General features: G+C 28.4%; 1 protein-coding gene across 1 annotated transcript in view; it reads right to left on the bottom strand.

Annotated features, from left to right (window-relative positions):
- Positions 1–18,603, bottom strand: part of LOC111026565 (cAMP-specific 3',5'-cyclic phosphodiesterase) — a 242,857-nt gene extending 224,254 nt beyond the window's left edge. The window contains exon 1 of the mRNA XM_022304667.1: positions 18,055–18,603. Coding sequence (XP_022160359.1) covers positions 18,055–18,329 — 275 coding nt within the window. The 5' untranslated portion in view covers positions 18,330–18,603. The remainder of the gene's footprint in view (positions 1–18,054) is intronic.
- Between the last annotated feature and the right edge of the window lie 705 nt (positions 18,604–19,308).

The raw sequence follows: 19,308 nt of genomic DNA on the forward strand, positions 1-19,308 counted from the left end.
AATTTTATCGACAAAGTGTAAATGAATTTTTTTTTTTACAAATCATGAACTGAATATTCACAGAAAAAAATATTTTGCTTTCGAATAATATTACTATTGCATATGCTATCATTCAAAAATTCAAAAATAAAATATGATAACAATAAACAGTAGTGTTTTTGAAAATTTATTTTTTTAAAGGACTTTAAGTTATGTACAAAAAAACATATTTCAAAAAATGTTAGTTATATTTGATAAAATTAGTGTTAACAGGTAACTTTACTTTCAATATCGTCAGTTGGTAATTTTCTAAGGAGGGTTATATAGGCAAATCATCACACTTATAGTTCTGAGGTTTTAGCATGTGTAAAATAAATTAACATTAATCAGAACCAAAATACGCTATTTCAATCTCAAAATTTAAAATTATTTAGGAGAGCAATTTTAAACTTTTCACTCTAATACTTTCTTTCGTAATGAAGTATTTTTAATGATGAAGAACAATTTAGTTGATAACGAAAAGATTGCAGATATACCTTTTGCCTGTAAATATATTTTTTACACCTGCAGGTTAGATCTATTTTTGTACCGAATTAAATGTCTGTTTTCCGGGATACAATATTACGTTAAACATAAAAGAATGTGCAGTGATGTTAAAACTAAAATAAATCTTACTATTCTCATGACTTTATTAGTTATTCCTATTTTATCTTTATTATTTATTATTTATTATATTAGTAAATGTCCAATTCTATTCATAATATTGTACTTATTATGACTATTGTATGGCTAACACAATGAATATGAAATAGTAATTTTTTGATATCACTTCTTAATTCTATCATGGTTTTAGAAGATATGGGTATTTTAACATTATTTATTTATTTATTTTTACGGTTTTAAGTAACATGTACATTTCAATATGGGTACTTATTATATTAATAATCAAAAACTTTCTAAATATAAAATACATTAGTCTATTTTAAGTACCAGAACATAATAATATGGACATTAATAAATAAAATATAGTTAGTATTGAATTATCTGTTTGAAAATATAGATAAGGGTTAGCATTTTAAAAGATTCACATCGTTTCAAATTAAAATACATAAACAAACGTGCATTCATGGGACTTATGGTTCAGCTCATACGAACATTGTAACACAACCAGTATCAGTCTATTTACCCACACACATGGATGTAAAAATTATGAATATACGGCAACATAGGTATCAATTCAATTTTTTAATATAAAAATTCTTCTGCAGTTCTGCTACGACCGAATTGCGAGAGTTTGACTGTTCCGATTTTAATGATCTAAAAACCTCAAGATTTCTGAACATATTATCATCTGGATTTTTTTCATGGCGTTTATAGAGATACTCATTTCCGTGGCAAATATGTAAATTATCTATTGGAAACATCAAGTCCATCAGAAAAGGTTGAAATTAAAATAAAGGCCGCAGTTTTACTCAATAGTCGAAAGACATTCCACACTTGATCTGGAAAATAAATCTCTCCTGTAAGCTTAAACACCTATTTGAACTTAGGGTGATGATCCAGCAAATCCAACATCATATTGTCTAAATATTGTCCTTCTTACCATTGTTGTAGCATATTGGTTCGACAGGAATGAAGTCAAACATCATAATTTATGAACATCTATCCAGGATTATTTTAAAAAGTTTGCCAACAAACATGTGAATAAGTAGAGCTATTCACAAACGAAACTCCTAAACGACTTCTTGACAACCACTTGCAAGACATTTGACGCCTCAAATGCTTGAAGCAATGTAATCAAGTTCAAGTGTCATGAACTGAGAAAAAGGAGTTAGCTCATTGCGGGTAACATGCGTCCATCGTCCATGTAATAATACATTTGTATTTGTATTTATATTATACCTATTGTATATTACTATATTTACATATTGTGTTATGTATTGTGAGTATTGTTTGTTGTGTATACATCCAGCATGTATTGCATTCTTAAGACTTCTGGTCATTTCCACAAAAATGCATTATGACACTTAAATATGAAAATTTCCTTTCAGAAAAACTTCTATAATTTATAATTTTGAAAATATGTCAAAGAATCTTGAGGTGTCTATGTAATTAAAATCATATCACCCAAACTGCCTAAGTCTCACAATTTGGTTACAGCGGAAGCAGGTGTAAAGACGATGTATTTTTGACAGGTTAGTACTACCTTGAAAAATAATAACACTTTGTACGATTATTTTAGCTGAACACATTTAGCATACTAAACGTAAGTATGTCGATTCCTAGTCGGAATCGATTATAAGTAGTACCTAATTTTATGAAGTGAATTGTTTTTCGGTTAAGAAAATAATAAACATTAATGAAACGAAACCATGCATTAGGTTTCATGTTATTTTATCAGTCATGCTCCAGAGTGTGTATCGATAATAATATTATAGTTCCCACGAATTATATAGGTGTGGGCACCTATGTTATTAAATGCGCGCTTGTACGTTTATGAACAAGAGTGTACATAATATGCGCGACACGTAATAGATTCTGTGCCCACGTACAAAAGTGAAAACGATAATTATTTCCAACAACGTTTTTGTATTATTTTTTTTCACTAAACAAATACAAAATAAATGATAATAACATATAATATTATTAATATTATTGTATCGCCGTGATGAACGACAACAACGACGACGACAACCGCGATGGTGACAGAACAGTGATGATGATAATAATATTATTATAAGGCCTCGGCGGGATTAATGACTGTAATAATACTAATAAAAATATAGCAAAAACCAAGCAATGCGTGTAGACACTGCTCGCCTGCAACGGGTGGAGGGGAAAAAACGCCACAACGGAGCAGAAAAAATAAAAACCAGACCTGTTATAAAACGTAATAATAATAATAATAATAATAATAATAGCAACAACGACGAAAATATTCGGCGCGCGTGTGTTTATTATTGTAGGTAGTTTTTTCTGGCAATGATAGAATAGCCATCAGCCACCGTTTATAAAATATTGTCATCCGATCGAGAGGAGCGCTTTATACGAGTAAGTCCAATGCGCAATACTGAAATACGCGTGTGGGCGATAACGCATATTATATTAAATATTATATATTATTTTGTTGTACGTATAACGTTGATTCATATACAAATATACAATGTATTAAACAGCTGGAATAACGATAATTATATAGTATTATTTTTGTAAATTATTAAAGACGGCGACCAGTGGAATGCTGCAGGACGTACTCAGGTATATTTTGACGTATTATTATAAAGGCTGTGTTTGATATAGATTTGTGGGGTGGTGGTGGTGCAGCGGTGTGTGGATGGGTGACGGATGGCGGGGACAGCGTGCTTCTTGTTCTTCTCCTGACATATTATTGTTATAACTCTTACATCCCATTCAGTTGCGTAATATTATTTAAGAAATCCGGACGGACTGTTAAAATACAATTATTATACAACACCTCTACACTCTACCAGACTTACAAATAATTATTTGATAGTAAAAAGGGAACAAGTCTACTAGGCCGTTTTCTGAATATTACACGTTGGTACACCATTTTGTAGACAGAAGATATCCGTCGTCCAATAAAAATATTATTTGAGTTTTTTAGGTAGGTATAGCAATTTGTTTATTAAATATTATCAGTGAAAACGAAACGATTTTTACTTCTCAACAATTATAGTGTCTTAACACATTTTTATTCCCTTTCACCAGCACACCACACATTAAATTTATAAAATTCAGTAATGATTAATTTGAAAAAAAAAATCAATAACATTGTATATTGTTACAAACGAAATTTAATGATTTTGACCTTAACCTTTGTGAGCACAATATTATAACACAAAAAGTCAAATAACGTGTAATACAAGTAAATTTAATATATATATATATATTGTACCTATACAGTTTTTTTTATTTTGTAGGTATTTTCTTTATTTAGAATAATATATCAATATAATATAATATTCTTAATATAACAACAAATTACTTTTGATATTAAATTTAATAATATTTGTACCTAACCTAATTAGAATATATGCTTAGAAAACTCATAGACTAAAAATTGTAATTCTATACTTCCATAAAATACAAGTTAAATTTATCTAAATATTGTCATATTTTGTGAATAACATTTAAAATTAAAAAAAAATTTTTTTTTTAAAGTAAATCAATACGTTATGTATAATACAGGTTTTATACATAATAGTTGTAGCAGTTACTACCATCATGGAATAATATCAAACACAGTATGGTTAATTGTACTTATGAAATATAATATATAATATTAAAAGTTTTGTATAAAAAATTTTCAAGCCATATTCCAATCATAGACATCATAAATAAAAAATATATTTGCCTTTAAGGTTGTGATAATTGATAACAATACAATATTACGAGTAAGTACCTATTTTAATAATTTTAGGTGGGTAGGTAGACGAGTATTTTTTAAATGAAATAATGCTTGCACAAAATCGTAACAGCCTTATGATATAGGTATGACACTATACAATATAATACCTATACGCCTATTACTATTATTATTATTTTTTAGTATCTACGGTCTCCCCCCTACGATTTTCTTTACCACTTTCTCCGCTGTCTATATTATTTTAATAATGGGGTTTCTGGTCGCGGGGTGGGGCACACCGCGCACAATAGCCCGGTGCCACGCCGGCGTCTAACAAGCCATATTATTGTTGACGTTAAACAATTATGTTGTTTTCGAGCTAATGACGTGAACATTCGGCCACGGTTAGGTTATAATACTATTATATATATATATATACTACTATTATAATTCCATTATATATGCGACATGAACATGTACCTACATGTACCTACAGTGGGTAACAGGCCGTGATTGTGTGATTTTTTTCTTTTTCATTTTTTTACGTGTTCCGGCATTTCCCGTCGTGTTTATGCACATTTTTATTTTTATTTTTTTTGCTGGTCTAAAATAATGTCACGTGACTTAAGCACGCACGCACTATTATATACTTTATACCTGTAAACCTTATAATATTATGTGTATTTAAGGCCTGTGATGACTACGTATATACCTTTATAGTTTTTTACATACACGCTCAGAGACGCTTTATCCGACATCAAAAATCGCTTTCGTTAAATTAATATCATCATTATAACACTATATAGGTACTCGAGTTTGTGACAGGCGTGCAGTTCAATGCTCTAACTTATACGTTCGTAAGCCTCGAAACATAATAATTAATTATTCAAGAAAAACTAACTCAGAAAAAATCACCTGTTGCGAAGTTCTCGTTTACGTGAAGGATTAAATTCCATAATAATTAATAAGAACATCAAATTAAATAATATTTTGGTTTTAGTTTTGAAAATACGAAACATAAAATTATGCATGATATTTGTTTTTTTAACAAAATCACTCTGCATAGTATATATGCAATTAAAGGCAAATAGGCATATACGCAATACATAATAATCAATACATTATTAAATAATTTGTAAACATTAATATTAAATGTGTATACCTGTAATTGGTATCATTTAAATACAATTAAATATTCTGCAGATATAGGATTACACAACAAAAGCTTTGCATAACATTGGTGAATATAATGTTATTTCAGATTTAAATATATAAAATTATGTATAGCATGTGTGATGTGCCACATACCAACACCTATATATTGCGTATAATATTATATTATATTAAAAAGCTTATACTTTAAGTTTTATTTATTACTAGTCAAAATTAATAATTTATGTATCTGTGTTGCACAGGTAAGCAGTGTAATGTAAATTAGTTTAAATTAAATTTTTTTAGTATATTTATTTTTATTAACATACAATACGTCACTTAACGAGATGGTACTTTAAAGTATTAAAATATATTAAATTACGAACAATCTTTATAATAATTACTATAAAAGAAAAACGAAAACATTTGACGACATTATACACTTGATCGTTATACGTGTTTGATGATACGACAATTTTAAATCTAATTTTAACAAGTTAGAAAATTTCACAAGTTTAAAAAAAAAGTGTTATAATTAATAAAAGTATGACGTGATACACATTGCACATAAATATAGTTCTAGAGAATCTTGTCATAATGCCTTTTTGAATTTTCTTAGCTCTCAAGATTTTTAGAAGTGATTAGACATGATGACCTCTTACAAAGTTTTTCACCAGAATTAAAAACGCAAAAATTGTTGTTCGCGAGCCAAAAACTGTTAAGAAATACATTTGAGAACTACAAAAATATATTTTAACAAAAACGCTTAATATTCCAAAAAACTGAGGTGAATGGAAAAATACAAAATTGATGTAAGTGTTTTATTAGTATTAATAATATAATAATAAGTACTATTAGTATAATATTATCAGAACATCGTATCATAAAAGACCTGGTTTAAATAACATTACTGAATATTATGGATCCGTTTACAATATATAAATTACAGTCACAGACCTCCTCCACAAATAAGCACTTTTGATAATTATTTAATATTTTATAATTAATTTAAAAATGTATTGTGACTATATGAGTATAAATCATGAGAACTACATAAATAATATATCCTAATTACCTTATGAAATTAAATACGCACAAACAGCAATAAATGATATAATTAGATCTACTCTGTACCATTTATATATGGACCACCGGATAAGAATCCGGTATCATAGACCAGCGTCGTAAACGGTGATTATAAGATAACGCACACTTCCATTTCTTAATTAGGAACACCCCTCCCCCACGTATTCTGTTGAAAATTATTTAGCAGATAATTTTTCAGAAAATGTCAACGTATTAACATCAATTTCTAAACTATTATTTTTTTAGTAAAGGAAAGATATGTGTAGGTAAATGATAATAAGTTTATAAGATATTGGGTCTATGATGATGAAAAAATGTCGTTATTATTTATTAATTATTATTGATTAATATTAATACAATATCAACATTTATGATTTGTAAAAATGGTCCAAGTACAATAAATACTAGATCCAATACAATTACTTCTATCCATCATTTTATATTTTTGTAAAACTATTTTTAAGCACTATAATTACATTTAGCATAAATATTTTAATAAAATTATTAAGAAATTACTCTTACGAATTTCGAATTAGATACATCAACATTTAAAAATAAATTATGTGCACTAAATAATTCACAGTAAAAAAGCAAGGTTCCCAAATGTTGAAAAACATAGGTTTACACCGCCATTCCTTAAAAAATTAATAGTACAAAAAACTCAATAATTTTAAAATAATATGGTCTTTAATTAGATATATTTAAAAATTTGAAAATCAAAATCCCAATAAATCCACTGTTAAAGAAAAAAGGGGGTGAGCTTTGTTGGCGGATCACCCTGTATACTATTGACGACCGTTGCCAACGAACGGCGTTTACTTACATATAGCGTGTGTCGGAAATCCAATTACGGACAAACGATATATTATTATTCTAATGCGGCACCGTCTAGTCTCCCCGTTGCCTGTGTTTTAAACCGATACGTATATTATGTGCACATTATCGAATACGCCCCGGTCGGATCCTCGTTTCGTTTCATTTCCTCTACTTTACCTACGTTATTGCTACACACACACACACACACACACACACACACAGTATGTACGATGGGTTATTTTCTGCCCGAGTCGAATGTACCGACGAAAAGTATTCATTTCCCGGCGGCGGCGTGTCGTTTTACCGGGACCGGCGGTGGGGAGGTGAAAGAGATAAATAGAGAGAAAAAAAGACCGATGATGTCCGTCTAGGCCGCAAAGCGAATAATATTCATATAGGATACGAGCATTATTCGCTTCGGTGCGCGGAAAACAAATAACATATAAACGCACGTGCGCCGCCGATGGCTTCTGTGAGGGTCCCGTCGACCGTGAAAGCGTGACGTCACACGCCGTCATCGCGTACCACTCCCGACAAACGACTTTTCCGTTGTGCAGGTGGCGACAACGACGACGTCGACGGCCAGTCCATTTCGCCGGCAACCCGCACGCAATAATTTATTTCGTCAATTTAAAGTCATTGCCATTAAAATTATTATTGTTGTCATTATTGTCTACTCGTACATAAAGATACAGAAATTATGTTTGAAAAAATTTGAAAAAATTGTAAACAGCACCATATACAACTGTTTGCGAAATATATGAAACCACTGCTCATGTAGTCTTCTCACACAAACTTCTACAATTATAAACGAAACGTAAAAACTAAAAATACGAAGGTATAATTTATATCAGTTTAGTTGGAACTTGGAATATAAACACTAATTTGGTCGAAACATTCATTAAAAAGAAAAAACCAAATAGTTCTTACAATTTATTTTTGGATCACTAAATATAATGAGGTAGGAAGCATTTTAAAATTAATTTAGTTGCACAGTACTACGTATGAATATAATTCATTCATATGTCAAGAAATTTGTTTTCGCATTGATATGAACTGAGGATTTGGACGGTTATTTCGTTGCCTAAGTGCATCTGTGGTTTTAATAATGTTAGATCAAAGCTATGAATTCTCAAACTTTTTTAACTTTAATCGCCTTACATGAAACATAGAAACATATATGCAACATATACATCTATTTTCTTAAATGCAACTTTGTCAATGAAAAATATTGGAATATAAAGTTTCTAAGTACACTTGTTTTTTTTTTTTTATTGCCGATGTTCAATAAATAATTACAATATTTAAATTTGGTATAATATGTTTACTACTATAATGCACCTTTTTTCAGAATTTTTTTTTAAAATCTGCCATACAAAAACGTGATGTTTTAAATTAAGAGGACGTGATACCTGCATGTGTTGTCTCTGTCTTACAAGTGCGTAACATAGCAAATTTTACGCTCAGTAGAACACGTGTAGCTCCGTAAGTTTAAAAATTAGTGCGAATTGACCTCTTATAAAATCTAAAGGTAAGATTATTATCTAGGCAACCTTATAGGTTTTTTATTATATTTTAATTTTAACGCGAGTTATGAGTATTTTTAAATTATAAATTTTTTATACATCTTAAAATACTTATAACTCGCGTTAAAATAAAAATATAATAAAAAGCCTATTAGGTTGCCTAGATAATAATCTTACCTTTAGATTTTATAAGAGGTCAATTCGTACTAATTTTTAAACTTATGGGGCTACACGTGTTCTACTGAGTGTACAATTTGCTATGTTACGCACTTGTAAGACGGAGACAACACATGCGGGTATCACGTCCTCTTAAATTATTTATTTTATTTGAACTCTCCGATATAACTATGAATAATTTTATAAAGTTGCAGGTGTGACGAGTGACGACCACTAAAATCCACAATAAAAGTCAAAAATCGTTGGATTCAAATTACAAAACGTCACCGTAACACCAGAAGGAAACCTTAAAACATTTTAAATAATTGAACCATACTACGAATTTATATAGATTTAGATAGTAGTTGTATTAGTTAGTACCTACAACCTATACAGTATGTTCTGTTAGAATTTAATCCTTTAAATTTATTAAGTAATGCATAGAATTTTCACTATACTTTCTCAATTTAAAGTAATTCAATTTTGTTGGACACTGTATATTAAATAGAGACACGTGTGGAAAAATATTTTATACAAAAAAGTGTGTGCTGTGTACCATGTAAGTATGTGCGCTTGGTCGTTAGATTATTAAATTACAACAGTGATATAATTGAGGATGATAGTAGTATTATACCATGCATTAAAATCACGAAATACACCCACTAAATTATTATATATTTGACGAAAAGTTGTTCAGGAATAATAATATTATGATTCTAAGTAAATCCTACCTAATCTTATTTCAAAATATACGAAACGGTTGACTTACAAGATCATTAAAACATAATCCTAAAGTGGCAGTCGGCAGACAAGACAAATTGAGTACCTACACAATAGTATAATACGCTGAACAACTTAATAAGAATTACTGCAAAACAAATTGCGTGCACATCATCTGCAGACGTTAAATAATTCACTAGATTTAATAAAACGACGTGTTAAAAAAAACAATTTATAATATTTTTTAAGAATTCATCTGTTAAATGAACATGTTTCTCCTATTTAATGTTTCTATTGCTATCGTAAACAATGAAATAATATTTTTAAGATCATCCTTAACATACAAGTGTTTAGTACTTACACGACCTCGAACCTTTATATTATAATTTAAACACAAAATAATGAAACATATTATTTTATTTTTAAACATTACATGCCAACTAATCCGAATAATCCGATACCTCATTTGCCAATAGTATAATTCATGAACACAACATAAACTGACGCTTAATTAATCAAAAAAAAAGTATTTTATTTTCCTTGGGAAAAATAAATCGTTTTCGTAACAAATATATCTGCAATAATAATATGTAATTACGCGTGCCACTATTATTTCAATGTATAATATTAAATTACATTATTTTTTCATTTATTATATATATTAAAGTCAATACTTAAATAACTCTTTTTCTAAAATAATTATAAATTAACTACATGTCTACATAGGTAATTATAAATATTGTGATGTTCTATACACCACAATAAGCACTCTAAATTAATAACATATTTTTTACTATAATTGTAGTGAATAATATGTGTTACTTACAACATACCTATACATGAAAAACCAAACGGAAAATGAAGAGCAAATATTGTGACAAACAAGCAAAATAACTAGATTATTGATACTAATAATTATAAATGATGAGATTATTTTTGGATTAAAACAGCAAAATTAAATAAAGACGGTTTTAGAATTAGAACCTAAGGAGTATAATCTGAGTTTTAATAAATATATTTTTATATTTTTAAAACGACAAGACTTGTAACTAATTAAGCAAACAGTTTAATCTAATTAAATAAATTTCCAACCTTTTGTTATAGCTGCAAATATGTTTGTAGTAACATAACAATTATATACAAAACGGTTTATGCTATAATTTATTTGTGGTTGATAATTACGTTAAACACCTAATATAATGAATTACTTTAGTGGCTACGAAATTGTATTTATAAATAAACAAGTATAGGTACCAGTTAGGTACGATTTATGACTTGTGTGTGTATATAGTATGCACAATGTATCTACCTATACCTACTCAATAAATTTGTCTTACTCTTTGTAAAATAAATAATGACTGAAGTAAAAACAACCAAATTAGTTAATCTCAATGGGTTATTGAAAAATTATTTTTAAGATTATGCAGGTAAATTAAAATTGTGCTAGTTTCATTAAAAAGAGAAAAATAATATAATATTTAAGGAACTGAATAATAAGTTTGACTAAGATAAATTCATTTGATGGTCACCAACTTACCTTGATATTGCAATTTGATATTTTCTACAAAAACTGATCGAAATATCATTACATTTTTTTATATAAATAAAGAATGGCATAGAAATATTATATGTACTTATTATGTAAATATAATATTTAAAAAGTCATATTGGCTTATTTTACATGTTAATAATATTATTTTATGTTTTCACCTTTTGATAGTAAATATATTAATAGTTGTAACCTATTTTTTTTATAGCTTCAAATTAATAATTATGTATGAACTCAGATATTCAATAATAATTTAAGATAGTTTAGATTTCACCTAATTTCCAAAATTATTAATAAACACTTAATATAAAGTAATAACAAATTAAATTGGAGCAAAAAATGACATATTTAATTATAATTTATTATGATAGAAAAACAGGATTATTAAACTTTATCTTCGTGTATGTAATATTTTAAATGGTTAAAAGTTTTCCGATTAAAGTTTCTTCCTTTTTATAAAACGAAAATGTTCTTATATTTTGTATAGTAACAGATGAACAAGTATACAAGTATAATAGACAATTTTAAATATTATTTTCCGTATATTTTAACCGCACTATTCTTATGCAAGTTATACTGATAAATATAATTAAATAACATTATTATCTTGAAATGGATCATAAAACGATTTTTTTTCATTGGTTAAGGTTAATATTATTATATATTATATACTATTATATTATGCTTGGCAAGATTAAATTAAAATGACAAAAGTTGATCCGTCTAGAATATTGATTAGGTAAAAATTAAAAATACATATTATAATAACGTATTTTAAATTTAAATTTAATAATAACATAAATTATTTTTTCAATTTTATGATTTTATAATATCTACATATTATTTTAAAGCAAAATATTGACGCAAAACTGTACAACGAAACATGTGAATTAACGGAAGCAAATATTTTCTTTTTTATAAATTGATAAATTATCAGAAAATTTAAATATTTTTTACCATTTCATTCTTATTTGTATGGTTAAATTTACGCCCTAAAAATGTGTACAAAATTTGAATTATATTTAAAGATTTTATCTTATTTTACTTCTCAATATTTAATCTGTTGTCTAAGGACAATAACAGCAAAATAGTGCATTTGTATATGTTATATTAATTTACTATTGTTTATATAAAATTATCCCAATGTTATTAAGTTGATTACCTATACTTATTCATTTAAAATAGGATATGTTAATATCACGTTAGTTAAAAAAACTGTAAGTTAATTATAAATATATTATAGGCACAGGTGATTTCTGCAAAATATATGTAAATTAAAACTAACTAATTACCCTCGGTTGTGTTGTTCTACAAATATTTCAAATACATAATATTTTACTCTAAGAAATTATTTTCAACAACAAAAGTTATGATTTTATTTGAAAATCTCTTTAATTCTAAAAAAAAACAGTACCTAATATTTTCTAAACATTTTATTTGGGTGTCAACGTTTTTTTGCCTTAAGTTAGTTTCGTTTAATAAATGGTTTTGTCAATGAACAAAAAAATAATAAATTAATAAGTCAAACAAAAAAACAACCATATTATAATGTGATATTTTTTTTATTTTTAGAACTGTCGTAAGACTTTTTACCTAAGTACTTTATGATAGAAGTTTATAGATACAAATATAACAGTGTTCAGTATGAAGTGACTAGTGAGGGTATTAACTTCACAGGCGTATAAAAAAACAATTGGAAAGAAAACAGTTTTATGCAGACAGCGTTACACTTAATTGTACCGTTATTATGGTTTTATAAGTATACAATTATTAATATAAACTGTCTGTACCTACAATTTTCTTGCATGTACATATTTTATACTTAAAAAATTAAAGTGTGTACATTTTATGAGTTTTAATATATAACTAATGTTTAAACACGTCATATGCTATTTGTTTGAAATATTATGCTTTGTATTATTTTTATAATTAGATACACACATCAGTATGACCTATGAAGAATAAAGATAGAATAAAGATATCTTTATTCTTCATGGTATGACCATAATTTAGGTTTTCAAACCATCCGGAACACATTTTGATTGTTTTCAAACAAAATAATTGTGTTTATCATTTTTATTGCATAGTAATACAAAAACAGATTATACCTGCATGATGGAAATGTCTACAAAACAGTTTTCCAAAACTTTTGACATCAAAATAAGGAACAAGTAATATAGAGCTTGTTATAAATTAACATTGCTAGGAGGTTTGAAACCATTAACAACATCATAAATAAATAATATGTCATGCGTCAAGTAAGGTATTATAGGAACAACTGTTTTTGGTATTATAGGTACCCTACTACAGCCACGTTTTTATAATAAATTCATTTGTGTTCGTAGAAATATATATTTATTTAAGTTCTGAGCACTCGAACTTCAAAAAAATAATTTTAGTACCAACTTAAATAATACAATATATCTAAATAATATAATACTATGTATTTTTTTATTATGTGCAATTTGAATACTCACAAAACAGTTTTAACGTTATTTATTGACAACAATCAATGGCCATTATTAGTTATCTTGGCGTGAGTTAAACTTACCTGAAACAGAATAAATGCCAAGTTAATAAAAACAATGGAACACACTTATCAAATTATATATTTATAGTTTACATATTTGTGTTTAATCTACGTTAGTGTTTTATTTATATTGCCATTTCGATAAAATTACCATTTAGTATAATATATTATTAAAATAATAATATTTTTCTTATCGTTATAAAATGTCCAAGGTATTAAGCACTAATGATATATGAGTTTTATTGAAATTGGAATGACTTAATATTGATTTTAAATTTATGCATAGGTACAAATAACAATAATATGCATTATTGTAAATTAAGAAAACCTCATGTTTTCTTCGACGTCAATTAAATTAGTATTGGACGTTCTTAAAAACTATTAATATTAATTTTCCGCTACAAATTACAAATAATAGCTAATCAGTTTTGAGTAAATATTATGAAATAACACTGACACGTATTTTATAAAAACTGTAAAACTGTAAATACTTACAACTGCATATTATTATATATAGTTTTAGGTAATTGAAACGAATATTTATTTATATTAATCATACTCCATAAATTACTTTGTTACATATTAGTATACCTAAATACCTAAAGTATATATTAAAATATTGAGAAATTATTATTTACATTTTTAAATGATGTATCATCTACTCTCGCATCCTAATAACAAATGTCATTAATTATATAATTATCGATTGACATTCGACACTTGGTAGAATTTTATTTTTTGCGGCTGTGTCTTAAATGTCTAAATCTAGTAAAATATGGTTTTTGTATCGACTTTAACGTCCAACCAAAACTTGTGTACTATGCAGTGTTCAATATAAGACTTACCCTGCCTTATATATATATAACATGGACTAAAGTCTATACATTCCAATGCAATTAATAAAAATCTACGACGTAAAAGAAACACAGAGGTGATAGAAATTTATATTTTTTTTTACATTTTTCATTCTTTAAAAAAAAAACCACTTAATTGTTATTTTTTATTTTATTTTATAGGTACCCATTTCAATAACTATTACAGTACTATAGACCAGAAAACGATAAATTATACTTATAAGTAACTTAATAAAAACAATATACACATTTTTATAAGTGGATTATCCTCCTACCTAGTTAAACCAATATTAATAAATAATAGAAATCTCATATTATGTAGTAATACACACATACCAATATAAACATAAATTGTACAGTCCACTGGTAATAAATCAATTAAGACAAATAATTTATTATTTAAAAACGAAAAAGTCTAATTTCTGTATTGAATGTAAAAATATTTTTTCTTCATAGATAATTTGGTCGAAAAAATCATAAAAATAAAAATATTATGATTCTGAAAACTACTTAAGTTCTCCACTTCTACTTTCTTACACAATATCGTGTTACAATCAAAACATAGTCATATTGACTTATATATTTTTTTAACATGAAGCTTGTACCTTGTAAAATAACTGTCACGGTCAGTACTATTTTTTATTGCCAATACCTATTGGATAACTATAACGTACTAATTAAGCTAAATGTAAAAATATTTATCATATTTACATTGTAAAGAAATATAATATTAATAAGCACATATTAGTATAGTATAAAATATAACGCCTAGGTAATATATTATTATGTGCCGAATATGTGTTTCTTAAATGGGCTATGGCAAAACTCAACATATTTTATAATACATTTTTCTACAACACATTTTTTTCACAAATATTTTATCTTTGTTCAATTTTTACAAGAAATAGTTAACCAAAAGCAATAGGTTGTTAACGTGGGTGGTTTAGACGTAAAAATCACAAATGCTACTAAGAAACAAAACACACCAACAAAATAAAATCACGCATAGGTGCTAAAAATATAATAATTATTCGTGGGTTTTTAGTTTACATAAAATGTTATAACATGTGATTATATAAATGGAAGTTTTGAAAATAGATTATCGAAACTTTTAAGCAAGTTTTAATACTAGTTTAATAAAAAAAATAAAAATAAAATTGTAATATTATACAAAATAAATTATTCCGGAAATCATACAATTTAATCTGAAGTACAAACTTTTCGAAGCATAAATCATTTTACAAATAATATCTTACAGCACAAATCTTTCAAAAATTTTAAATCTTGGCAAAGCGAAAAATCTATTGGTTCTTGAATGATGTGGTTAAGTAATGTTCGTACACACTTTCGGATAAAATATGTACTCAATCATTTTTATTTTATGCATATATTATTTATAAATTGATCAATAGTAATATTTAAAATAAATCATTTTTTTTTTAGATTTCCAACAGTTTAGTTACGTAAGACACTATTCTTTTACTTATCATGATTTAAAAATTATTGGTTTTTACTTTATGAAAAGTCTTCATATTGATTTCGATGACCTTTGAGTTCAAGAAATATCGTCAATAATGAAATTTTTTTTATGAGCATATTTTATATGTTTTACGGTATTAGTACGGTTTTATTTAAAAAAATTTTTTTATATCGTCATATATTTGAATGGGTATTATTTTTGATTCTTGTTTCAATCAAAATTAGGCATACACTTTTAAATAATTTCCTAGTTACTTATAAATATTAAATAGTGTACCTATTCAATAATTGTCTACACCTAACCTATTTTTCTTATGATTTGAAATTAACGATTGATGACTCACTAGATAATTAACCAGCGAGACGAATGCACAACTCAGTTCTCTTGAGCATCCAATACTACTCATATGATTCCAAAATTGCTGTCCAGTAATAAAATCAGTATTCAGTCAGTTTCATGATAAACATCTCATAAAATAGCAATAATGTGTACAATATAATTATTGTCTATCTGGGCAGTATAATGATTTTCAAAAATACGTTCATTTATAGATATTTATTTTAATAATTAAAAAACTACATTTTCAGACTATCACATATTTTTGAAACGCTTTCAAGTTGGTACCTACTAAACAATTTGACACTATACATAATTTACACAATATTATATTCACATGTTTTTCAACACAATTGTGCAGCGTTTACAAGAATCAAGGGTCGAGTAATCTGTTTTCATAATATTATGGTAAATTGCACTTGACTTTATAGGAAAGAAAAACTAATCCAGAAGAAAAAGTATAGTGTGTTTTTAATCTAATTAGTTTTCTTACAGAACTTAAAATGCCACGCCTGTACATTTTGGTAGGACATAGACAGACAGAGACAGAGTTCAAAATATTATAACTGCTGTGTAACGGTTGCAAATATATTTTAATTTTATCGTTTGACTCACAGGCTCACAGGGAGACATGCACAGTTAAAACGATTAAGTAGTATTATAGTACGCTCAATAACCACACACTGTTGACGATGCATTTTTTGCTTCATTAAAATACGTACTAAGATTATTAAAAAAGCGCCGAAATTGCAGATGTAGGCACGACACTAATATAATAATACTACCGGAGTTTGAAATCGTTTTTAACTATGGATAAAAATATTCTAATAAGAAATCAAAATAAATATCTAAATTTATATTGAAATCGAAAAAAAGTATAATCAATAACTTATACAAAAATAATTACGTTTTTTAATTTATATATTATACTATTCGATTTAAAAAACTAAATTTAAAATTCAACAATAGCAATGACAATAGGCAATTATAGACAACATCAGGTATAGGTATTGGTATATAATATATTAATATTGTTCATCAGTGAATAATAACATATTAGTTAAGAGTAATAATTTTTCGTTTTTTAAGCACCCAATACAGGTGTTTTCGAGTACCTAAGTATAAATTTAAATCGTAAAAGTTATAATATTTTAAGTAAAAAAAAAATATATATATAATACAATTATTATTTAAAACTGAAAACAGAAAAAATTCATCGATAACCAGAAACATTGAAATTAAAATCAAAAAATGTAATTTCGATTTTGAGCCGCGGATATTACAAAGACGTAATGACGAGATGAAACGAAAAAAATTGCGTATTTAATTTATAGTAGCTCTAGGTGTGGGTGTGACCCGCTTTTTGCTCACAGAACCTAACGAAGCTGACGGAAACCGTCGTCATTCTCCCCCTATAACATTATAATATTATACGATAGCTAATATAAAGAGGGGTAGTTTCGCCAGCATGGGATCAGGGTTGGACGGGTAGGGGGTGGCTTACCCGCATATCCAAGAGTGACTACGCCGAGGAGCGGCCCCGACCACGCCGGGCGACAGTAACACCACCGTCCCGCCGCAACCGCCACCACCACCACCGTGGCCGCCTGCCCCATCCCTGCTGTTGTACGTAACGCGCTGTTTGGATGCCGGCTGCAGCGACATCGTGGCCGCAATCGTCTGCTGCAGCGGATGGTCGTTGACGGCCAAACTCACGCGCACCTCGGGCACCTTCAAGGCGGAGGCACCACCGCCACCGCCACTGACACCACCGTTCATCTTCACCACGGATCGTCACCACCACAGCCACCGCCGAGGCCGCCACCGACTCCGCGGCCGGCCACACCATGCACCGCAAAGGAGACCGATTTCTCCGACGACGAAGGATATTATTTTTGATATATTTAGTATTTACTATTATTATTATTATTATAATTATTATTAATAAATCGTGAACGTCCGAACAACTAACAATGCCGAAGACGAAGAGACTGCGGTGACGACGAAATGATTACGGCGACGTTTGCCGGTCGAGTCGAACGCGGGACCGGTCGCGCGCGATGACGACCGTACGGCGTGCGGAACGTGACTGTGGCGGTGCCGCGCCGCCGCCGACGGGTCGAGAGCGCGCGCGAAAAGTCTCCGGTGGTGTCCCACTCCGCCGCAGCCGCTGCCGCAACCGACGATGACGGTCATCAGCCGACGACGACAACGCCGCCGCCGCGAGTTTGAAACCGTATAATATACTCGTCCAGCCCCCGCCGACCCATAACAGTGTTTTTATTGTTATTGTTACTATTATTACGTTTTCCTGAGGTTTGTTTTGATACGACACGTACCAAACTGGTAGGCGTTAACTGCGAAGGAAATTTTTTTCGCCTAAGTCTAGTGTGTAGGTATGCCAGCTAGTTACTATCGTAAAACTCGGCAAGGCGTGGACTTAAGGAAACAGAGTGTATATTTTATCCGTTTTTTGTTGTTTTTTTTTTATGTAAAAAACTAAATATCACTCGCTGTTTTTATGCTTTTATTAAAACAAATTGTTAGAATATTACCTCTACATCTCCATAAGAATCATTTATTAATATAAGTATTAAGTACAACGTTTATTTTTGAACTATTTATCATTATTATATATAGCAAAAATATTCGAAAAATCCAAAATTTTAACTTTGAAGTTCTTCCGCGTAAGAAAAAAACTTGAGAAATCATCTTATTAAAAAAAATTGTCGAAATCCATTCGAATGTGTATATCAGT

Source organism: Myzus persicae, unplaced genomic scaffold (assembly GCF_001856785.1).
Source record: "Myzus persicae strain clone G006 unplaced genomic scaffold, MPER_G0061.0, whole genome shotgun sequence".
NCBI lineage: Eukaryota > Metazoa > Arthropoda > Insecta > Hemiptera > Aphididae > Myzus > Myzus persicae.